At 37.8% G+C, this 25048-nt stretch overlaps 1 protein-coding gene across 7 annotated transcripts in view; it reads left to right on the top strand.

Annotated features, from left to right (window-relative positions):
* Positions 1-25048, top strand: part of dock3 (dedicator of cytokinesis 3) — a 218800-nt gene that overhangs the window by 166987 nt on the left and 26765 nt on the right. For 6 of the 7 annotated variants that reach the window (XM_058373970.1, XM_058373975.1, XM_058373974.1 and 3 more), the window contains 16 exons: positions 6582-6706; positions 6850-7012; positions 7469-7575; positions 9703-9874; positions 9975-10072; positions 10160-10243; positions 12216-12316; positions 12886-12967; positions 13605-13775; positions 17927-18119; positions 18278-18405; positions 18706-18852; positions 19369-19467; positions 20191-20285; positions 20939-21014; positions 21609-21709. In XM_058373970.1, the coding sequence (XP_058229953.1) occupies positions 6582-6706; positions 6850-7012; positions 7469-7575; positions 9703-9874; positions 9975-10072; positions 10160-10243; positions 12216-12316; positions 12886-12967; positions 13605-13775; positions 17927-18119; positions 18278-18405; positions 18706-18852; positions 19369-19467; positions 20191-20285; positions 20939-21014; positions 21609-21709 (1942 nt within the window). The remainder of the gene's footprint in view (positions 1-6581; positions 6707-6849; positions 7013-7468; positions 7576-9702; positions 9875-9974; positions 10073-10159; positions 10244-12215; positions 12317-12885; positions 12968-13604; positions 13776-17926; positions 18120-18277; positions 18406-18705; positions 18853-19368; positions 19468-20190; positions 20286-20938; positions 21015-21608; positions 21710-25048) is intronic. The other variant, XM_058373972.1, reaches the window with a different exon arrangement.

Here is a 25048-nt window from a genome sequence, read left to right as displayed (position 1 = left end):
TGCAGCATTTTGAAATGTCAATAAGTCAGTAAGGCTTGGAGAGTCCTTGGAACCATGCGGTATTTATGTGCGAAATTCTAATAGGGTGCTTGAAATGAATTGAACTAGAAGGCCTGGAAGAACAGTATATATTATGGTAATTGTGAGATTTGTGTTTTATGAGATGGCCAAAAGTGAACTCACTTCCATATGTTTGCTTTCCACAACACTGTCACCACAAACTTTGAAGAAAACATTTGTTTGGAACCCATAAGAACGCCTAAAATTAAGAAAACGCCTTTACTAGTGCTAAGAGACTCAAACCTAGCATGACAGTGCCCCTGTGTACAAAGCAAGCTCCATGAAGACATGGTTCGCTTGTGGAAGAATTGAAGCGGTCTACACAGAGCATTGATCTCAACCCCACTGAACACCTTGTGGATGAATTGTGGCATACAATCTGTGGCACGAGTTCTCGTCCAACATCAGCTCTTGTGCCTCAATGAGCACACTCCAAAATCTAATGAAAATTCTTCCCAGAAGAGTGAAGGCTATTATAACACCAATGGTGGACTAAGTCTAAATCCATAATGCACTGCTCAACAAGCACATATAGGTGTGGTTGGTCAGGTGTATAGTGTATCATGTGGTCCCAAGCAATGATTCTATTGTTACTGAAGAACTTTCTAATGATTGGCAGGGGGCCCAAACCATAAAATCACCACCAAATCACCAGAATTTCTACATGCAGCACAGCTAACATCTAGACATTTACATTGTTAGCAATTTTTTTAAAACTATTTTAAATATTTCTAACCAAATATAGAATGAAATCTTTTATCTGGAGAGATCAACATTTTAGTTGTCACTATAGAAGGTTTACCATTTGTGTTTATAATATACTTATGACCAAGTTTCCTAATCTAAAATCCTGACTATGGTTTGCAGAAGAAAAGTGCTAGCTAGCTTCATCCAATGTCTATCGATTTGGATTCTCAATACAGTGCATTTACAGCTGAGTGTCCAAAGCTAACACAAAATAGCAAGCAATTATTTGGAGAGAATATTTGCTAGTTAGCTAACACATATCGTTCACAATATGTGTATGACAGAATCTCCATACCACTTTTAATCTACTATAACTAGCTATTTTTTTGCAGAGCAAATTTCCTTGCTAGCTTAGTTAATGATATATTGTGTAATGCTGGACAATACAATCTAAAGTTTTCATCTCATTGGCATGAAGCTTTTAAGCCTCAGGAAACACCACAACGCTTAGATTGTTTTGTTGCAGGTAAACACTTATTGATTTATTAATCTTTATGGATTTTTTTCCTCTTATCTTAAATCATATTTGTGTGTTTTTCTCCTTTCACACTGCCAAATCCACTCTCTTGGTGCCCTTTAAGAAATGAAGATAGATGATTGTAAGTGTGCCACACAAGCCTGAGTTTGTCTCTGCTGCTTTCTTAATCTTAATTTATTAACAGTAGTGCAGTTTTCATACCTAATGCCTAAGTTGTGTGTTTATAACTCCTTTTTCATATCTAACACTTTCTACCGTTTGCGCCTGAATAAGTTGAACTGAATGAGCTGGAAGGAAGTGATCCATTTCTACCAGTGTGAAGTTGGTCATTTCTTTTAAATCAGTTGCATGGTTTGAATATTTGCTCAGTTCCAACAGGAACTAACAATTTGTCCGCATTTCAGAGTTGCTATAAAACAAATAAAAACAGGGAGAGACGTGTCATTAGAGAAAATCTACAATGGAAAGGAATTCTTGAAGCAGAAACAAACAACTTTGCATTGCTAACTTTTTCTATTTATTTATTTAAATAAGCTCATGCATTTCATTCATTTATAGCTACATTTATTTGCTGATTTAAATCACTATCAGCACTAACAGTCAGTCCCTTCGAAGAAAAATTCAACAATTACAAAATCAACAATTACACATATTTGTCTGTTCTTTTATGCAAAGTCCTCTCGTGTAAGTTGTATTAGAACTGGGGATGTCATTAATTAATTAGGGCTGTTGTTATAATAATCAATATAATACTATCAATATAATCAACATAAATAATCAACACCATCGATATTACAGTCAAAAAAGAGTTGACAATGAATTCCACAAAAAGCTTAAAAAATGTTTTTGCCTGAATATATTAATTATATTAGATATCATTAATTAGATGATATTTTTAATTAATTAAGTATTATATGTTAATTATTTACTCATATTTTATGCATTATGAATCCTGTGTCGAGATTTCTTTCCTTTTCTTTATTGTTTTTTCATGATTTTCACGAGAGAGAGAGAGAGAGAGAGGTATAAGTATATAACTATAGTTAACTATGTAGTTAGTTGTAGTTAATGAGTTAATGGTTGAATCTACTGTATATATATTGTAAAATTATGTTTCAAGTCCATGCAGAAATTTCATCAATAATGATATGGCTTCTCATATTCAATCAGTAAATCCTTACACCCTTGACAGTGGTGAGATCGTCCATGCTGTATGGTCACTGAGGAAGGGACAGGAGTCAGACCTGGAGGTAGCAGAACTGAAGATGTTGAGGTTCTCTTTGAGAGTGACACGGTTGGACAGGATTAAGAACGAGTACATCAGAGGGACGGCTCATGTTGGATGTTTGGGAGACAAAGTTAAGGAGGCCAGATTAAGATGGTTTGGACATGTCCAGAGGAGGGAGAGTGAGTATATATTGGTAGGAGAATGTTGGACATGGAGCTGCCAGGCAGGAGGCAACGAGGAAGGCCAAAGAGGAGGTATATGGATGGAATAAATGATGATATGAAGTTAGTGGGTGCAAGTGTTGAGGATGCAGAAGATAGGGATAGGTGGAGAGAGATGATTCACTGTGGCGACCCCTGAAGGGAAAAGCCCAAAGAAGAAGAAGAAGAAGAAGAAGAAGAAATCCTTACACCCTTACACTTCCTGTATATTTGCTTTGCTACACCATGGTTAGATTGTAGAATCAGTTGAATTATCTGCAGTGGTGCACGCATGACAGAGAAGTGATAGGAGACAAATATCTGATGATATTTGCACTTGATTCTAAATTGCAAAGTTATTTTCCTTCATCAGCTTTCATTTTGATGCATGGGAATTGTTGGAGCGACTGGAATACATGGCCAAGCTGTCTGAGCACAGAGCTTTGCGGGGATTTGATAAACTGGAAGAGCACCAAACCAGTGAAGGAGGGAGTCTAATAGAGTACAATAGCACTCGAAACAGAGCATGAACCCCATCACACACACACACACACACACACACACAAAGCCAGTCTGTGCTTCCAGATAACATTTTTATCATGAGCCATTCTGTCACTGGCTCAGACTAATGGATGGAAGTTTTTTCACATTGTCATCACTTAGTATTTTCCCTTCACTTCTATTTTTTTATATTCTAGTTTTTCCTCATTTTTCGGTCTAGACCCCTCTCTCGTGTACTCCTGCACTGCAGTGCTGGCTTTCTTTTCATGCTTATCAGAATTATCGTTTATAAGATGAGAACCAGGCATTTGTCTGCTCCAGACACCTGCAGACATGGCATGTGGAATTTGTTTGGTAGAAACACACCATGATTACAGATTTGCACAGCAATTTCTAACGGCAAGCGTTCTGGTTGTTGGCCTCGGCGGTGCTGTTGTGACTGACACGTTGGCTGCAGACAAAACAACAGGTGGTACATTACAGTTTGTTGCAAAAGCTTTGGAGTTTCTTGTCTCTTGAATTCATACACAATACTTTTGCTGAGATGGATGGCTCCTTCGTTGTATGACGATGGCTTTAACTGATACAGGCATGCTAATGCTGAACCTGTTACCTGACAGTCTGATAACATTCAGGGATAACTAGGGACATAACTGAACTGAAACTTTTTGATGGTACTTTTAAGGGTCACCAAGAGCCAGTACCAAATTCCTTGTGTGTGCAAAACATTCTTGGCCAATAAACCAGATTCTGATCAATTTATTATTTAGAGTGAACAGATAGTGTCTTCTAAACAGATGCAAATACAAACACAAACAGGAGGAGTACAATTCCTTTTTTTACGTTTTTATTTTTATTTTTTCATTTACAGTAGCGCATCTAGTTGAGATCATTGGTATACAACAGGAGGGTTTTTACGTTCGTTGTGAGCTGAGCAGTCAGATATAAAGCTATCAGGGGCATTTGTTAGAACATAGCGCGTTGAGGTACAAACATAATTAAGATGTGTGACATAGCCGAGGTTCAGGAACTGTCAGAGCCAGAATTCATACACCATGCTGACAATACCGCCATTACTGCTGCCAACCTCACCCTGGTATTTTCCAGTGTTTGGAGGGAAATAATGATAGGGTTTTTATTTCATGTTATTTTTTTTCCTTTTATTTTTCATGATTTATTGACACTCTATGGACAGTTTAAACCAGACAGCTAATACAGGAACGATAATGACTTTGCATTACACACCTATGTCAAACAAATGGTAGTTAAAACTAGGTATCTGTCCTTTACCCTGTGCAGTGTTGGTAGAATACATAATGTGGTTAAAAACACAAAAAGAAATCCCCATCATTATTCTTCTTGATTCAACAGAAAAACAAAAACAAATAATAGTGGAGTAGAAGGTAGAAAAACTAGAATCATGTAAAACTGTGAAATAAAAGACTTTGAGAGGGAAAGATTGGAAATGTACATTTACATTTCAGGCATATTGCAAACACCATTATCCTTACATTTTATCTCATTTTCTACAGCTGAGCAATTGAGGGTTAAGGGCCTTGCTCAGGGGCCCAGAAGTGGCAGCTTAGTGGACCTGGGATTTGAATTTACAACCTTCTGATCACCTTAAGCACTAAGCTAACACATCCCAATGTACCCATTGCATATCCATAATGAAACACAGAGAAAGCACAAACTTTCACCTTCTTGGTGGATTTTATATATCATCCAAGTTTTGATAATACTAAATCTACTAAATGTGGCTAAAGGAAGTAGGGTATATGATTTGCGACTTGTGAGGTGAGAAGTAAATATAACAAATATAAACCCTCAAGAATCAGATATTCATTTTAATGAGGAGAGGCATCATTAAAAAAAAACAGTTTTTGCATTGGGGCACTGCTCTGAGGTATTATTTCAGAAAAAAATAGAAGTAAAAGCAAATGTTCTAATGTTCTAAACATCCATTACTACTACAATTCATTTGCTTTCTGTTTCCATTACTGACATCTCAAAGACTGGTACCAAAATAACTGCTTGTTGTTTTGTGTTGCTGTTTTTTTTTTTGTTGTTTTTTTTTTTACGCTGAAGGCTAAATCTAATTCTGAGTTCACTTAGTAACACAATGCTGGACAAACACAAAACAAAATGCAAATTGCTCCGTTCATTCTGACAGCTAGGAGAACACATCGCTGCCGAGACCGTGGGCCGAAGGGTCAACTTTTTTGGAAGAGATTAGCATGAGGTTAGCAAAGAGCTCCCACACACTGCGAAGGAGAGAAGCGGAGGAGAAGTGTTGTGCTCTGTGGGAATAATTGGGCTGAGTTGTTGAAAGCAGTTGTATGCTCTATAGTAGACTGACATCGATAATATTACATAATAGTTAGCCCTGACATTTTGTCTTATGCTAATGAAATATTTGGTGGAATTGCGTGGGTCTATGAAAAAGGAACAAAAGGCTGGGTTTCTGCCAAGAAGAAAAATGTGAGCTACTGGACATAATGTACTATGTAAGTTTATTATTTTTTGTTCCTTAATTTTGCTTATGTATGCTTTTTTACATGCATAAATTTTGATGTTTTTCACCATATATTTAAGGATCGTTAATTTATTAGAGTTTGTTTTGAAGCTGGCTTTATGCTGACCAGTTTATTTAATAGCCCAACTTGCAGTCATAGACAAACGTCATAGATCATAAAATAATAATTTAGTCGTGAGCTCAGCTTGGTAGACTGATTAATAATGTAAGCAGAACACAGCAGTTCGCTTTAATCAATCATAATATCAGGTCTGTCTTTATCTTAAAGGAAAAAGGATTTTTTATCAAAGAATTTGACATTTAGAACACATATTATTGTCTTTCATAGAATTTGGCCAAGATTTTATTGGGATATTGTAGAGAATTATAAGAAAGAAAGAAAAAAGAATCTTCTAAAATTGCATATTGCAATGTAAGACATGTTTTCATATTATTCTCGAGCATAATTTATTTTTCTTGGACTCCTAAAATATATTTTGGAAAATTATATGTACACTTATAATTTAATAGTTAAACAGAGTAACTTGTTAAGTGATCACACACAGTCACTGTCTCACCTGAAATATTCTGCCTCCGAGTTTAGATCAATGGACAGCCAGAATCTATTAATCTGTCTATCTCTATAACATGGCATGTTCTAAAGTAAGCTTATGTTGATCAATTTGCTTTGTGCCTTTCGGCTTGAGTGTTTGCAGTTCAATTTTGGAAGTCATGATACGGTAAAGTGAAGCATGAGCTTCACATATGAAATCTATCCACTTGCATAATTGTTTATAGTAAACCTCACCGATTATATGCTCACAGGATCACACGTTTTTGGTGATGTTTTAGGTGACATCCGTAATGATTTGTACCTCACCTTGGAAAGAGGTGACTTTGAGAGAGGAGGGAAGAGCGTACAGAAGAACATCGAGGTCACAGTGTATGTGCTGTATGCAGACGGAGAGATTCTTAAGGTAGAATTTGGACATTTCGGCCATAACATTTATTGCATTTTATGTTTCTGCAATTAAACCCTTGTCTGAAAGTGTATACTAACCTTAACAAGGTGTTTGTGTTGAAAGAAATCTATTATATTCTGTATCTTTTTCTACTTTAGGACTGCATTAGCCTGGGCTCAGGAGAGCCGAGTATCAGCGAACACCGTTCGCTCGTCCTCTACCACAACAACAGCCCTCGCTGGAGTGAAGTGATCAAGCTTCCCATCCCCATCGACCGCTTCAGAGGCTCCCATCTGCGCTTCGAATTCAGACACTGCTCGAGTATGATCTTCAATGATTTAGCAAAATTCTATTCAACATATTCAACTGAGAACTCAAATGAATCTTTTATGGTCTCTTCAGACATATATACCTAGTGCAGTACACAGTGTAATGAAACAAAGTTCCTCCAGGACCATGGTGCTACCTTAAAAGCTGACACACTACACAGTAGTGCAAATGTGTGCAAACATTACAAGAAATAAGACACAATACAATACATAATACACAGCTCTGTAGTAAATAAAGTGCAAGTAAAAATGCTACGGATGTAAATATAAAGGACATGTCTTATGGCTTTTAAGGTTACATGTTAGTGACTGAATGGTTATGAGGCATTCAGTAAGAGATAGAATACAGGAGATTCAGGACAACAGTCAGAGTTAAGATTCAGTACATTAAAGAAAGTTGTTTTGACAATATCAGCGAAAGAATAAATCTGTGTTCCTATTTTTGCAGCAAAAGACAAAGGCGAGAAGAAGCTCTTTGGTTTTGCTTTCACACCTTTAATGAGAGAAGATGGCACGACGCTATCCGACGAGTGTCACGAACTCTACGTCTACAAGGTCAGAACATTTTCTCCCGTTAATTAAATCAGATTAAATTCATATTTGTCTTTCAAAAAGTGCTCTGATAGACATAAAAGTGTGCTCTGCACAATTCCTCTGGTTTAATTAATTGAGATTTTTTAATTAATGAGACTTTTTAACAGCTGAATATTTAAATAGCTCAGAATTTATTCTTGTACACCAGTGATATCAAAAGGCATTAGGCAGTAAAGGGCTTAAAATCAATCCAAAGCTTATTAGACAGGAAATCAATAAAACCTCAGGACAAAGAATCCAGGAAGAATTGAATTGGTTAAGGATCAGGTAATAAAAGTTCGTTAAGTCTGATAGATTGTTCATTCGGTTCGACGGAAAAAAAATAGTTGGCTTATCTCAATATTAAAGCCTACACTGGTATATGATGAGATACTGAAGACATATGCTAAAAAAAAGCTAGGGGCTTAGCTCTTTTGATGAACACTGGAGAGGAAACTTTAGGAAATGTATTAGCCGAAAAAGAGTTGGCCCATTTTAAGATTCTTACCTCTCGATTGTTAACTCCATAGTACAATTAATAAAAGTCAATCTTGTAGTCTTGCAAATGCATGGGAGAAGTAAACTTTGTGTAAAGCACTTGATCATTAGTCGGCTAGATCACATGTACGTAGGCTGAAGCTGTGCTAGGACCTTGATAATGTACCTAAAATCCCCCAAAGGTGTCATTTCTATGGCTCTTTCATTTAAAATGTCATTTATATTGTAGTGTTGTGCACTTTAAATGCGATCAATACTTAGTCTCGGTTAGGTTTAGGTGTGAGACAATAGAATAAAGTGCTTCCTGGAGTGTCTTTATACTAAAGAAAAAAACAGAAAAGTAGTGCTTTGCCCACAGGATATAATGGAATCTTTACCAATATGTTGGTTCAGCATTTATTCAGCATTGGCTTCATTATTGGGAACACCATGCTAACACCCCCCAACCCCCACTCTCTTTTTGTTCTAGCATCAAAGTGCTTTCTTCTAACAGATGCTGGAAACATTCCACTTGGGATTCTTATTTTTATTGACATGATTGCAGCACATTTTTATCAGTTACACATCCAGCAAATCTTCCATTCCTCCACATCACAAAGGTTCTCTGTTGGATTCGGATCTGGTGTCAGGTTTTGGAAGAACTCAATGTTATACTCATGGAGCAGGTTGACACAACAATTGCTTTGTGGCATGGTGCATCATAATGCTGGAATAGTCATTATAAGATGGGGAAATTGTAGCTATTAAGGGACAGTCATGGTCAGCAAAAAAGTTTGGTTTGCAATATGGTACCCAGTGTGTGCCAAAACATTCCCCACAGCCTTCACCACCACCACCAGCCTGAACTGCTGACACAAGGCAGACTGGATCCATAGACTCATCCTTTTGATAACACATTGTGATGCTACCATGACTCCCAAGACTCCTCAACATGTTTCCAATTTTTTTGACTGTCCACTTTCGGTGTCCACTGTAGCCTCAGATTTTGTTTCGCCGATGTGGTCGATCCAGTTTCGAATGCTTTTCTGCTCACCTCGTTTGTAAAGAGTTGTTATTTAAGTCTGGCTTTTAATTTGACCTAGTCTGGTCATTCTTCTTGACCTCTCTCAGCATCATGCATTTCTACCCACTGAACTTTCACTCACTGATTTTTTGGTTCCTGGCAACATTCTATATAAACTATAGTTACTGTTACGTATGAACATCCCAGGAGATCAGTTTCTGAAACCAGCCCAACCTCTTTTTTTTTTTTTTGATTTTTCTTATTACTGCATATATCTAGTCAAGTGCAAAAGTTTACATAGCCTTAGAACACAAAATAACTTTTAAGTTTAATATTCTTTAATAATATGCTTACCCAAATGATGCGTTTATAATTACATCCAATATATCATCGGGATCTTCTCAGGTGTATGATTGATTTTTCCTCACCATACCACTGTATTCCTGTTGACATCTGTTTTTGTCATGTCATACATTCCTATATAGTACAGTTCTTCAGATCATATCTGGAGACTGACAGACTTTGCCCTATAAATTATAATATACATTTTTTATTCAAGAGCATTGACGATTCTTTGACGAATCTTTGCTCTCAAATATATTTTTCAGTGTGATGAGAATACAACCTTCAGCAACCATGCTCTGTATCTGGGTCTACCCTGCTGTAAGGACGACTTTAATGGCTGCCCCAACATTCCTTCCAGCCTCATCTTCCAGCGTAGCACCAAGGAAACCCTGTGGATCTCCACTCAGCTCTCCTCCACCAAGCTCACACAGAACGGTAGCTTCCAAACACTTCATAAGAATACACACATCAGTAATCACTGACTCATGGCTGAGTTTATTGTTTTTATCACATTCTTGTTCTCTTCTGTACTCAGTGGACTTGCTGGCTCTGCTGAAGTGGAAAGCTCAACCTGATCGTGTGATGGACATTCTGGGTCGATTGAAGCATGTTAGCGGAGAGGAAATAGTCAAAGTAAGCACTTTGATGCAAGCTGGAAAATATTAATGACAAAAATGATGGTGAATGATGGGAAATATAACCATGCTGCAATTTCTTCAGTTTCTTCAGGACATCCTGGACACATTGTTCTCCATTTTAGATGACAACACAGACAAATATGGTCCTCTGGTGTTTCAGTCGCTGGTAGGAAGCATTTATTTCCACTCAATGCACCTTTAATCAAACAGCTTGAGCATAGAGTGAGGTTCACATCTGTATTCAATGTGTGTTTGTGTGGATTCCCAGTTCTTGTATCACTGATCTCTTTCTCTAGTACCCATGCCGCTGCTGGTGTGTGTTTGAGTGTGTGTGTGATGAATAGTAGGTCTCAGCTGGCAGGAAGCCAGCCGTTATTAGATCACAGCTGCCTGCATTGCCATCCCGTAGGGAGTCTTTAGCTTTTCAGGCCTCAGCACAAAGAGTCAAGGAGTTTTGGCTATTACCTCCCTAATCACATCTGTCATATCTTTATAAAGAGGAAATCTTTCTGCCAGCCATCTTGTAAGAATCGTTTCTGATGATTTCACCTATATTGTTAAACTTTTAAATATATTTCATAGCTTTGTAAGGTGTGTTTTTGCTCTGTCATATCTTTATAAAGTGGAGGGTTAAGGGTTGATGTCATTTTGTTGTGTAATTGAAGTTTGAGGTTGTTTTGGAATTTGTCTATATAACATGCTGTATCTTTTTACTCTTGTGTTTTAGTGCTACAGCTTAAAAATTGGGACCTTAGACCCTAACCAGCACAATTAGCTCCAGATCTAACCTTTTGAACTATTATTATAATAATCTTTGTCCTGTTCTCTGAGTGGAAATGATGTCATTCTTCTGTCAGTCCGAGCAACACTAGCCTAACTAACACTAGCATTGCCTTATAACTCTATTAAATTTAAATTGCCTTATAAATCTATTAAATTTAATTGTTAGAAATTTAATTTTAAACTTTTAATTTTTTATTTTAAATTTTTTATATTTCTGTAAAGCTGCTTTGAGACAATGTCCGTTGTTAAAAGCACTATACAAATAAAATTTAATTTAATTAATAGTTTCATTAAACCTAATTGAAATCAGTATTACCAATTCATTAGACAAAACAGTTTGTTTTTTCTCCTTTTTCTGTAATTTTGTTCTTTTTACATTTCTTTCTATTTATTTATTTAGCAATTTTTTTTATCATGAGAATGGTGCTATTTACCATTAATTAACATGTTAAATAAATCTTTATAATGTATACAGGTTTGAGCAGCTATTATTAGCCATATTCGAATTATTTGCATCATGGTTGCATTTTGTTGTGTTTTTGAAGCATTTTAGGATTGCATAGAGGGGGGAATCATGGTTTAATGGTTCAGCACATTTCCCTTGATCCTCTGTGGTTGCAGCTTCGGTTCCCACCTCCATCCTATGTGCATGATCTCCCCAGGTTTCGTCAGGGTATTCCAGTTTCCTCACCCAGTTCAAAGACGTGCATTGCAGGTTAATTGTGTGTGAATGGGTGTGTGAGTATGTGTGATTGTGCCCTTCGATAGGTTGGTATCCCATCATGGGTGTCCCCTGGTTTGTGTCATGTGTCCCCCGACATATACTTCAGGCTCCCTGTGACCCAGTGTAGAAAATGGATGGCTGGATGATTGCATAGATTTTTAGCACAAGTAATACATAAACAGTATGAAATATGATGATCCCTTGATATGGTGGCTTGTTCGGATTTATTGAATGATTTATTGAGTGTGGGCCGATGTGTAGACCGTCCAGATCACAGCACATCTAATCCAACTTTTTTATTTCTTTACTACATTCAGGTAATGCACAACAGACCTTATAAAACATATCAATATTAACAGATTCAGATTCAGACTTCAGCATTTTTTTCTTACGAGAAAATAAACTTGCATTGAGCTTCGAAAGGTTTGCAATGCTTGTCACGTTGTAAATTTGATGTACTTTTCAAGCTGACAGCCAGCACTTCACACTGGTTTGAAATGAGGTCAGAAGTGATCACAGTGTCACTGATGCATGACGGCCCTTTCAGACTGAATCAGAGCTCTGTGCCTGATCCCCACTATGTCTCTAACCTCCTGAGCTGTGTTTGCTTTGGCTGTCTGTCTCTGACCAGGTATTCATCATCAATCTGCTCCGGGACAGCAAATACTACCACTTCCGCCCAGTGATGGACACTTACATCCAGAAACACTTTGCTGGAGCCCTAGCCTATAAGTAAGCATACCAACATTTGAGGGCAAAATGCCTTTTGCCTTGTATTAAAAGAAATAATAATAATAATAATAATAATAATAATGAAACAAATAAACTGTTTAAAACTTTTTAAATAGAAGAAAATAACTTCACTGGCCAATAATTTCTGAGTTTATTTAATATTTTTAATTACATTATATTAAAATTGTATAATATATAATATTAATATATAAGTGTAATGTTAATAAAATGAAGATTTTTTTTGTTTTATTTTATTTAGATATCATCAGCATTCTGTTAAATCATTTTCAGCTAATTGTGACATGATTCATTTGTGTTTAAAGTTTTTTTTTTTTCACAATTAAATGGCATTGAAATGATTATTTAATATACATTTTGTTATTTGTTACTTATTATCTGGATTCCTAGTATTCCATTGCTTCAGTTCTGACCAGAAGTTAGTGGTTAAACTTGGAAAAACTTGGAGTCTAGCCCAAACAGTTTTGAAACTGTCATCCCAAAGCTTCATTAGATATTAATCTTTTTTTTTTTTAACTTTAAAATGTTTAATATATGTGTTATGCTTTCAGAGAGCTTATACGCTGCCTGAAGTGGTATATGGACCGCTCAGCAGAGGTTGTCCGTCAGGACCACATTCAAGAAGCAATGAGGGTATGCTTTTGTATCCAGTCTAGCTTCAGAAACTGAAGCGATTAATCTTTCAACTGATTTGTAATTTTCAGCACAGGACCACTTGAGTCATTTTAATTACGATCATGTAATTGCAACCTGTCAGATTAGGTAGTGGGGTTGTTGAACACGTCTTGCTCAACAGATAACAATGCATTGTAATGCAAATAGAAGTCAACAACTAGTATGGCAAACAGTTGTCACCCTTCTTGGCACTCATGAGATTGGAACTGCTTAATAGATGAACTGTATGTAATATTCATGAGGCCTGGTCAAGCTGTGATTCAGTTCACAGGGGATCTGTATGAATATTTCATGGTTCACTCACACTTTTAACCACGTCTGTCTTTCACAGCCTCTATTTTCCTTAGAGGCCCTGCAGAAGAAATGTCCATCCAAAATATGATGTAGAGCAGCCTGCTTGGATGCCTCCTGGCTTTTTGTTTTTATTGTAATAAACATAATGTAGCTGGGATGTGTCCAGATGCCTGAAGCACTAGTAGTTTCTTTTTAAAAAACTTTTTTGTAGAACGCAGAGGATACTGGTGCTTATAATGTAAAACCTAAAGAATGTTCTCTATGATCGTCTTAAAATGATTATAAAATCCTCTACTTTCAGGCACTGGAGTATTTGTTCAAGTTCATAGTCCAGTCACGGATCCTGTACTCTCGGGCCACCTGTGGCATGGAGGAGGAACAGTTTCGCACCAGCATCCAGGAGCTCTTCCAGTCCATCCGCTTCGTGCTGAGCTTGGACAGCCGCAGCTCGGAGACTCTAATTTTCACCCAGGTTAGATGAGACCAGAAACATTCCAAACATGTACTATTATAAAAACACAGTAGTCCCATTTTTTGGTAGAAATGACATTAAAATTCTGATTTAGGGTATGCACTTTGGATCTACACTTCTGGTGTGACTAGAACACAAAAAATTAGATTAATAAAGATTTTCTGTGGTCAGAAACATATAGAAATATCTATTTAAAGAAATTTTATATTCAACATGATCCCTAGAGGGACAAAGAAAGCTGTAGATGGAATGTTTTCGGTCAGATTTTGGCCTTGTTTGTGGTTGTAATAGATTTGACCTTTTCTTATTGTTTTTTTTTTTTTTTAAGGTTTGTGTAACAAAATGTAGTTAACAAACTTAAAAACTTTAAATGATTTATGTCAGATCCTACAATGCACTAGGTTCTCAGAGATGGTTCTAAGTAAGCTAAGACCTCTCAACTATCCAAAGAACCCTTAAGAAAGAAAGTCCAATTATATATTATTGGATTATTATATATTCGTATAGGTTATCATTGTGGGTTGGACAATTGTTTTTACTTTTTGTGCCATAGGTACCTTTACACTTCTACCTTAATAAAAGAAGTTTTATTTAAGGCGGCTAGTTGATTATTAGCACTAATTGTTTCCCAATTTTGCATGGTTTTGCAGCTTTATAAACACAATTGTGCAAGAAAATACAGTATATTGATTAGGCTACACATTCATCTTGATCTGAGTCGTCAAATCTCAAGCCTATTCAAGCTTTACTTAGAATTGAACAAATCATGGCGCTAGGCATGAGTTACTGCTGAATGAAGCTGCTATTGACCCAGAATCAAGACTGTTTTCTTCAGTGGCTGGTTTGTTTGGGCTACTGACAGATTGATGTGTCTGTCTTATTGTGCCCTAAACAGTTTAGACAGCCCCATTTCAGGGCAGCCTATTTTAATCTTTCATACCTACTGAGTCGAATCTGAATAGCAGATTTTTACTTCTTCTTCTTCTTTTTTTTTTTTAGTTTTCTTTTGTTTGGTAGCTGCCCTTGTAGCTATCCTTCTGAATTTTTGCTCTTTGTTAAAGTGGAAAAGTACTGAAATCACTGTTCGTAGAACTAATATAGTAAATACGGTGTCAGGGATTGTCAGTTAAAACGTATTACATTAAGACAATATTCAGGTTAAACAGTAAATATTCAGTGTTTCCAGTGTTTTTCTAGATTTTCCAAATCTCTGACACAAACTCCTTCCAACATTAATGAATCAGGGGGTTCACAAACTTTTCTGGCAAATAATACCAAAATAAAGTCACTATGACCCCAAGCCTTGGGCCCCCTGCATTTAATATTACAGGACTACTCTAATATTTTATATATATATATATATATATATATATATATATATATATATATATATATATATATATATATATATATATATATATATATATATGTTGTTAAAAGGGCGCTGGTGACTCAGTGGTAGGTTCGATTCCCAGCCAGTGCCCAAACCCCAGCCACTGGATGCAGTGCCAGTCCCAAGCCCGGATAAAAATGGGGGGGTTGCGTCAGGAAGGGCATCTGGCGTAAAAACCTCTGCCGAGTTGTTGTGCGGACCAGTTGGTCCGGCATGGCGACCCCTTACACAGCCGAAAGATCAACAACAATATGTATTTGTTGTTAATCTATGGATGTGTAATAAAAGCAAGTAAAAACAAATGAATATTTCTTCCACTGGATTAGAAGTCTAGTGTGAAGTCTTTTGGTGTTATAGGAAAATAATCCCTGCTGGGGTGGTGTGATATTGAGACATGAAACATATATTTGTGTGAATTCTGAAGCAGCAGCAATACGAGTGTCATTGTTCACAAACCCGCCTGCCTATCTTGTGTACATTCACAAGATTTCAAAGTGATATTCACTAGATGGCACCTCAGAGCCAAAACTTCTCAGTCTGTCAGGATTCGAAGTCAAACTCTAAAATGTTTAGCGCGTTCACAGTAATATTAAAGACACTGGTGATATTCTGAATATCCAGAAGACTAATTCACAAAAACAGAGGGGTTTTTTTTTAAATAGGTTTAAAAGAGACTTGAGAGATTTATAACAAAAGTGTTAGTATCAAGTAACAGTCCAGAACCGTACAGTACAGTTGCATGCAATCTGAGACACAATGCTAGTTTGTTCGGCCGAAGTAAAGGTAGGAATTTGCCTTTTTATTCTTTTTCTCTTTTTTTTTCAGCTAAAATTTCTGAACTAAGATAATGTAGCATCTCAGGATAGTGAAAAGACTCAAAAATTGACCCTAAATGTAGTTTGTCAGTAGCATTTCAGAATATTAGCACACAGGATCTTATATTTCTCACATTTTAATTTGTATAATAGAAGAGGAATCTGTACAGTATATTTCTCTTGCAACTCCATTTGTTTATCGTGCAATGCTGTAAGGGATTGCGACCTCTTGTTTTGTGCTATAAATAAATGTATTAGTCTGAGAGCGTTAATATAATCAATGCCTTGCTTTGCAGTTAAAAATACCAAACTGCTGTAATAGAAAAAATTACACCTTATGACAAATACATTTGACAGTGTTAGTGTAGATGTTCCTTGGTTCATTTTATTGTAGGGTATATGGCTGTAGGAACCATAGATGTGAGCATTTCACTGATTAGAGAAAATGAAGAGTCACCACCATGTACCAATATTTAGCCTGAGACTAATGCAACCTGACATTCAGCATACAATTAAATAATCATTTCACATTTCAATGGGTCTACAGCTACTTTACAGAACTTATTAATATTATCTCTCTCTCTTTTTTCTTTTTCAAATTTCTGGGTCTCATCATTTGAAATAATATTCCACTGAACCGCATATCATTCCTTTCTCAGCAGGGTCACTGTAACAATTACAGTTCTGTCGCATATGTATTCACATGATTTCATTTCCACCTGACAGAATCTTTATCATTCACATGAGAATACGGCTTTGTTAAGAAATTACCTTCGTTAAATTGTAATCTCTATTCCTTTGTTTGGACGTTTGACTGTGACCTCCTATTCCTCCCTTGGTTCCTTTAACCCCTTGTTGAATAATTCAGGGCCCCCAGCTTCCTCTCGGAAAAACCGTCACAAATCAGGCCAGCTGTATGCAGCTCTTGAGCTGTAATGCTCCACGGCCAGCTCCTCTATCAGTAAGTACTCTTGCCTCAATGTTTTGGCCCAGTAAAGCGAGACACACTGTCTTAAATCCTGACTCACACTAGAGCCAAGATGCCAGCAACCATTCAGCATCTCCTGACTCATCCCCTCAACCCCCTCACCAACCTGACAAAAAAATCCCAACTACCAAATGATTTTCCAACACCAACATCTTCTTGCCCTTGAACCCTGTCAGAAATGGTTTGAATTGGCTGTCAATGTGTTTTCCTGAGTTCCTGTTTTAGTTTCTGTGTGTGTGAAAACCTCACCAGTAAAGAAGAGCACTCGTATAAATCCTCACTCACCCTACAGCCAAGATGCCACCAACCATTCAGCATCCCCTGAATCATCACCTCAAACCCTTCACCAACCAGACAACAAATCCCTACAACCAACTCAACCAACACCAACAACATCTTTGCCCTGATCCTTATCAGAATCGATTTGGTTTGATCGTTGATGTGTGTTCTTGATTTCCTGTTTTACTTTGTGTATTAAAAACCTCACAATCATTTCACACCCTGTTTGGTTCATTCACAAGCTGTTTGGTTTACTCCATGTCACCTTAAGGCCAGAAATGGACCATTCCGAAGGTCTGTAACCCAGGTTTGGACGCAGAGTCTCCAGAAGTAGGAAATGCAGCAATAGCATTTTTGATATGGTCTAATTTTATAGAACTCTGTGGTTTTCGGCTGTGGTTTATGTACGACAACTTGCAAAATGGGCCGCATACAAGAACCCATCGAACTGTCCTGAATCCTGGATTGCAGGAATCCTGGGAAGACTCCAAACTATTTTTGAATCAAATAAATGCAAAAAGTTAATCTGTTGCTGTTTCTTGCTCTGTGGATTATGTTAGCTCCAATCCTCAGTCTGGCAATTCCTTCACATTTTGAGTAATCCAGAGAAGAAGTTGGTGCTCAAGCACATTACTAAGCATTGTTTCGTCTCTTACTTTTTTTCCCCCTGCTTCAGGCAGCCCTGCTTAATTCCTTCCCAGCCATCTTCGATGAGTTGCTGCAGATGTTCACAGTGCAGGAAGTGGCTGAGTTTGTGAGGGGAACCTTGGGGAGCATGCCCAGTACCGTGCACATAGGCCAGTCGATGGATGTGGTAAAGCTGCAGTCCATTGCTCGGACAGTGGATAGCAGGTTGTTCTCATTTCCAGGTAGGACTTGTTTGGAATCATTTTGAACCTACATATCAATTATACATATCTAGACATCAGACATAAAAATATAATATTCTTATTCTATGCCTTGTGAATCTTGCAGATGTTCACATGGTGTTTCTCTGTAAATGACATTGCCTGTTGTTCCATTTCAGAGTCCAGGAGAATTCTCCTACCTGTGGTCTTGCACCACATCCATCTTCATCTGAGGCAGCAAAAAGAACTGCTTATCTGTTCAGGGATCTTGAGCAGCATCTTCTCCATCATCAAGGCCAGTTCTCTGGTAAAATGCACAGATTGTACAGTATATATGTGCTAGCTAAATGTGATCACAGAGAAACATTGCTCTGTGCTGTTGATGTATACATAATAGTGCTGTTAGAAAAAAAGTATTTTATGAATATTTAGAATAATTAGGATTTTGATGACATGCTTAAATTCGAATGTAAAAAAATAGAGGCAAAAAGTAGTTCTTCGAGTTCATTCGGATCAATTGAAACTCAGCAAATTTTGGCAAAACGACTCTTTTTGGCAACCAGTGCATCCTTGACTGCTGTGTGTCCATGTTTCTGTGTCTTTGTAGGAGACATCAGTGCAGGAGGAGGTGGAAATGGTGGTGGAGAGCTTGCTGGATGTTCTGTTACAGACGCTGCTCGCCATCATGAGCAAGTCGCAAGCTCAGGAGGCGGTAAGAGGCCAGCGCTGCCCACAGTGCACGGCCGAGATCACTGTTAGTAACTAACAATCTGATTCTTCTACTTCCACCAAATCCTTCAGTCTTCCATCCTCCATTTTTCCTCCCAGACTCTTCTCACACCCATCTCTGTATTCCATACCAGAAACTCCTGTGTTGTGTTTTACCCAACATACCTTTATGTTTGTCACTTTTTTAGTGTGGTTTGTAATTATTATCTTTGATTCTTTCACCATTCAAATTTTTTTTTCCACTTTTTAAAATATATTGCCATGCTTTTATTGTTTAGTAGAACAAAATTTAATGCTTTAAAACGTTTTATGAAATTAGGCTCAATCAATCTGATTTGTACAAATATAGATGATAGTTTACTTTATTTCCACCTCATTTTAGACATTTCAGTGTCAGTGCATTCAACATCCACATCCTAATCCGCCATTCTCTCCCACGAGCTACCCTTCCACCCATCCCCTTCACAATTTCCATGTGCTTGATTGGCCATCGAAACAGTATGATTGGCTCACAATTGCTCTGGCGCTTTTTAATTTGCAGGGTGAATACGTGTCCTGCCTGCTGTCCCTCCTGCGCCAAATGACAGACATCCACTTTCAGCACCTTCTGGACAACTTCCAAAGCAAAGAGGAATTAAAGGTCAGTTGAAGAAACCGAGTAAGTTTTCCCAAGAAGATCATGAACATGAAATCAAGTGAAATTGACACAAAATCAATGATCCTCTATCGTTATACACTAACCATACACTGAGATGACAGTTTATTTGGTACAGTTGTGTATCTACACACTTATTGGCTGCTTATCAGGTATACCTGCCCTGTAGGTTAATAGGAACTGAGCGTAGCTTGGATGCTGCAGTGCACAATATGTTGGCACCATCCTACGCTATCCAGAGAGATGCTATCTATCTATCTATCTATCTATCTATCTATCTATCTATCTATCTATCTATCTATCTATCTATCTATCTATCTATCTATCTATCTATCTATCTATGTTTGATTTCTGACAGGAAAAAAACCCAACATTTTTTAATTTTTTTTTGCATACGCTTTTTTAGTAGAGGCCTAAATTTGCCATGCCACAAGCACTAATAATTCGTGATGCCACTAATGCCACATTTCTATTAGTAAATCTGTCCTAAATATATATTTTTACTCTTAGATTAATTTTGATTATTACTCTCGTAAAAGACCTGAGGAAATGAAATAAGGAAGAACGTCTTTTTCAGAACAGAGCTGTACTGCCCGAGACTCAAAACCGAAAAATATCATGCAAATCATTAGTTCAAGCTCATTAGGCTTATTGTAATGTATTTGTTCTGTTTGCACTCTCCCTCTCTTTCTCCATCCATCTTTTCAGGAGTTCTTACTGAAGATTTTCTGCGTTTTCCGCAACTTGATGAAGCTCAGCATTTTCCCCAGAGACTGGAACGTGATGCGGCTCCTGACCAGCAAGTGAGATACCCCCTCCCTCTCCCTCCTTCTCTTCCACTTTTTCCATCTTGTCTCTTCCTGCATTCCATCGTTTTTTCATCTTCTGCTGGCTAATGGCATGTGATGCATTCTGAACTTGCTTGGTCCTCTGGGAATTGGCATCATTGCATTAAACAGGGTTGTGTTGGCGCCTGATGAAAAAATGGTATATCTTTCTCAGCGAGAGTGTGTGCTTCATCTATCTTTTTTCAAAAGCAAGGGTTTTTTTTCCCCTTTTTTTCTAGGACTGGGCTGAAAATATATCTTCTGGCTTTTCCATAGATTGTAAGCTGCATTTTGTAACGTTTTAAAGTGCTTTTATGGCTATGATAATGTTACAATTGTAAAGATCCCTTTAAAAAGATTCGATTCTGGGTATTACCATGCAGTCGAGGTTGCTAGTTTCATCAACTGAGGCTTTTCTTTGTCATTTTTTTCTGGCCCAGAAATGAGCTCCACTTAAACAAAGCACCATAACTTTGCACCATTCCATTAAAAGCAACTCATGTGGCTAAGGGAAAGGGACCAATTTTTTTCTGTTTTCCTCTCAATCGCAATTCACCTTGTAAACAGCAGAGGGCTCAAAAATGACGAATCGCTCCTTTAATGCATTTTCTTGTACACGTCTTTTGCAGCATCATTGTAACCACCGTGCAGTATCTCTCTCCTGCTCTACACAAGAACTTCACGGATGCAGACTTTGACTTTAAGGTGTGTGACTTTGTTTAGTAAGGTGAACTTGAGCTGCACACAGCAGGTCAGGGATTACCCTCCACACACACACACACACACTCAGCAACGGTGACAGACTGTCCACCCTGCATGCGACAGATGGCTTCACGAGGCAGAGAGAGTTACACACAGCAAAAGCTAAATGAACTGAATAATTTAGCAAGGTTGTTTAATAGAGGAAAAAAGAGAGGGCTGTAGAATTCAGAATTGCTGTTTGTTGTTTTAATATGAAAGTTCATTCTACATAAATTTGTAGGCATTAAAATTACTGGCCAATTTTTGATTCTTATTACATGGACTGGTGACCACAGTACCTGGTTGTAGATTTGATCCATATACTTCTCAATATTTGCAAAAATTGCAAATTTTAGACGCTTAGCTTACGTTTGCATTTCTAGCTTTGCTCTGGAGCTTATTAATGGAGAAATGAATATTTCTTACAATAAAAGAAAAAGCTAATAGTCAAAAGTCTTGACACCAGTTGCACAATATGTATACAATAGCTTTTTTGTACTGTCTTAAAACCAGATTGTTTGAAATTGTATTGATGATATGGATCCTTTTTTCCTTCAGGTTTGGAACTCATACTTCAGTCTGGTGGTGCTGTACATCAACCAGCCCAGTCTGCAGCTGGAGACCTTAACCCCATCCAAGAGGAAGAAGATTCTAGACAAGTAAGACTCAAAGTCTGATGTATGCTAAGCTGGTTGCTGGTTGTCAAGTGTACATATTACAGGCCACACCAAACAAGCTTGGTACTTCACTGGTTTATCATAACAACCATTTGAGTATGAAGAACAATCATAAAATCTACCTGGAACATTTAGTTTGACATTCGGAAATGTCGACACACAATCTGCTCAAAGTTTGGGCCAATGCACGCCACATGAAGCCTCTTTTTGTGTTGCACTTTCTGACGTCGTTCTCATCCGAAGTAAATCCAACACAATCCAAGCATACATTGTAGAGATCAACGCTGATGTACTGGAAGAACATTGATCAGTCTGGAGGGCCATCTGAAGGGATAAGATCAGCTTGTTTACCCGCTTACATCACTAGATCATCCGTGTCAATAATCACTTCTGATTCCGAGCTGCAGGAAAGCTCAGACTGGGATCAAATCAGGCTAAAGTTCCTGCAGAATACAACCAGCATAAGTCTGATGTGCTGCCAGCTCATGTCCTACTTAAGCAGCTACTAAGGACTTGATGTGTACATTCAAAGCCCTTGGCATCACAAGAGTTTTTTTTTTTTCCTTGTATTTTTTCTTCTTCTTTTTTTAATGTGTCTGTGTTCAGGGTGGTCGGGGTAGTACTTCTCTTCGGCGCTTTCTTTCTTTCTTTTTTTTTTTTTTTTGCACCCTTCCAAAATTTTGCTGTGTTACTTTAATGACTCAAGAGACCCCACGGCTTTCAGACCTCGGCAGGATGTCACTGAGTGTTTGCTGCCTTTCTGAACAACCTCGTAAAGAACCTCACTATAAATAAAGCACTATAAATTTTCAATTGAGGCAAAGGGGAAAATGGCAGTTAAAATGTCTGCTAATGAGTAATAGAGTAATAAAAGTGCATAAAAGATGGCACCGAACATTTTCAAAAATTGAGCAAGGACTGAGCGTTCACAGCGTCGAAACAAGAGCCGTTGCTTGTCTTTAAGTCGTGTGTTTGTGTGTGTTCAGAAAGACCACATGCAAGCATTCGTCCTCATCAGCTGCATCTACTGAGTGTGTTCATTTTGAGCACAGCATGAAGGTTTTATAACCTACTAACATGAAACTTTTAACATACACCTCCTCAAGTGCATGCATTCCTTAACAGGTACACTTACTCTTGCATTATCACATTTTATACCTTTTGGTTTGGGTGGACAGATCATTTTATATGTGTTTCCTTAAAACTTGTGATTAATGAGTGGGAGTCTGTACGACTTAGCGCTTAACAGTGTGTCTGAAAGTAAACTACTTCTTTCCTGTTAAATACGATTTAGTGTGTTATGATTAATTGCTTGTTTCTAAAGAGGTTTTGTGATTCTGTGTGTGTGTGTGTGGCTGAAAATACTGCATACCTCCTTGCAGAAGGCATCTTAATCATCATGTTTGCCTTCCCAAAGCCAAGCACACACTCACATTAGAGCTCGGATTAGCCTTGCGTACAAACAAAACAACAGACTCTGTCAGGCCGTGTCCTGATATATATCCTCTCCTCTGCTTATTAAATCTTACAGCCACAAATCTGTTTATAATATAATATAATATAATATAATATAATATAATATAATATAATATAATATAATATAATATAATATAATATAATATAATATAACGTATACATACAGTAAGTAGTCGGCAGAGAAAATGAAGGCAAATGGGATTTTCTTTCTTTTCTTTCATTCCTGCTGACCATCTAACATAAAACCTTAAAGGAGAAGCTATAAGAAACCGAAGATATACAGTATTCACTGAGATAACTGAAAGAATTTTCACGGCACTTAATCCTAGATTATCGTAATTCTAAACCCTGCTTATAACCCCGGGTACAGGATCATTTCCCGATTGTAATTTAGAAGCAGGGTTTGCATCACCTTCTACTTGGGGTTATGAAATCCTGCTCTGATGCAGTGTTAGTACAGATTTTACAGTGTTAATTCTGCATTGTGGTGCTAAACGTGTACATCGTGAACCCATGTGGTGTTAGAATGCCGTTACGGCTAGATGCTTAGCAACATACACCCGATTGAAAATCGCATGTGTGTGTTGCAGCAGAGAAAAATACTGTCCGATTTTAACAGAAGGGAAAGGAAGAAACTGCAGGGAAAGGGAGACAGTTTTATTATTACGGTTATGGATTTTTACATGAAATAAAGGATTTATATGGCGACATTTTTCTCACTGATGCAAAACTTAAAGCGGTCGCACACTGTATTTATGCAGTCATGGTAGTTAACGGCGTGAATACACTATGTTGTCAAAAGTTTTGGGACACCCCTCCTTATCATTGAATCCAGGTGTTGTTTTTCAGTGATTGGGCTCGGCCGCTTAGTTCCAGTGAAGGAAACTCTTAATGCTTCAGTTTCATACCAAGACATTTTGGACAATTTCATGCTCCCAACTTTGTGGGAACAGTTTTTGATGACCCCTTCCTGTTCCAACATGACTGCGCACCAGTGCACAAAGCAAGGTCCATAAAGTCATGGATGTGGAGGAACCTGACTGGCCTGCACCTCAACCCGATGGAATACTTTTGGGATGAATTAGGGTGGAGACTGACAGCCATGCCTTCTTGTCCAACATCAGTGCCTGACCTAACAAATGCGCTTCTAGTGGAATGGTCAGAAAATTCCCATAAACATACTCCTAAATCTAGTAGAAAGCCTTCCCAGAAGAGTTGAAGCTGTTATAGCTGCCTAGGGTGGGCCAACTCCATATTACATTCATTTGCATGGATAGGCAGACGTCCCAAAACTTTTGGCAATATAGTGTATGTGATTAAGAAGGTTTTAGGAATGTACAGTGTGAAACGTCATGATCATGAAGAGCCAGGATTAAACATTAACCCTGGGTAAAGTATGAGCAGTGTGAAACCCAGGATTCTGTTTACCAGTGACCGAGGGTTAACTATTTCAAAGTGCCCTAAAATGTATTATATTTGCTGCATAATTAAAAAATTATGTTTATAGAAAAAGAATCAGGGTAGCATGGTGGCTTAGTGGTTAGCACTGTTGCCTCACAGCAAGAAGGTACTGGGTTTGAATCCTGTGTTCGAACAGGCAGGGGCCTTTCTGTGTAGAGTTTTCATGTTCTCCCCATGCCTGCATGGGTTTACTCCGGTTTCCTCTCACAGTCCACATGTCCATTAGGTTGATTGGTAATTCTGAATTGCCCGTAGGAGTGAGTGTGTGTGGTTGTCTGTCTATATGTGGTCCTGTGGTGGACTGGCGACCTGTCCAGGGTGTACCCCTGCCTTTTACCCAATGTGTGGGATGTGCTGGGATAGGCTCCAGCAGATTCCTGAGAC

Source organism: Hemibagrus wyckioides, linkage group LG21 (genome assembly GCF_019097595.1).
Source record: "Hemibagrus wyckioides isolate EC202008001 linkage group LG21, SWU_Hwy_1.0, whole genome shotgun sequence".
NCBI lineage: Eukaryota > Metazoa > Chordata > Actinopteri > Siluriformes > Bagridae > Hemibagrus > Hemibagrus wyckioides.
The sequence above is the reverse complement of the archived record's forward strand: the minus strand, read 5'-3'. Positions and strand labels throughout refer to the sequence as shown.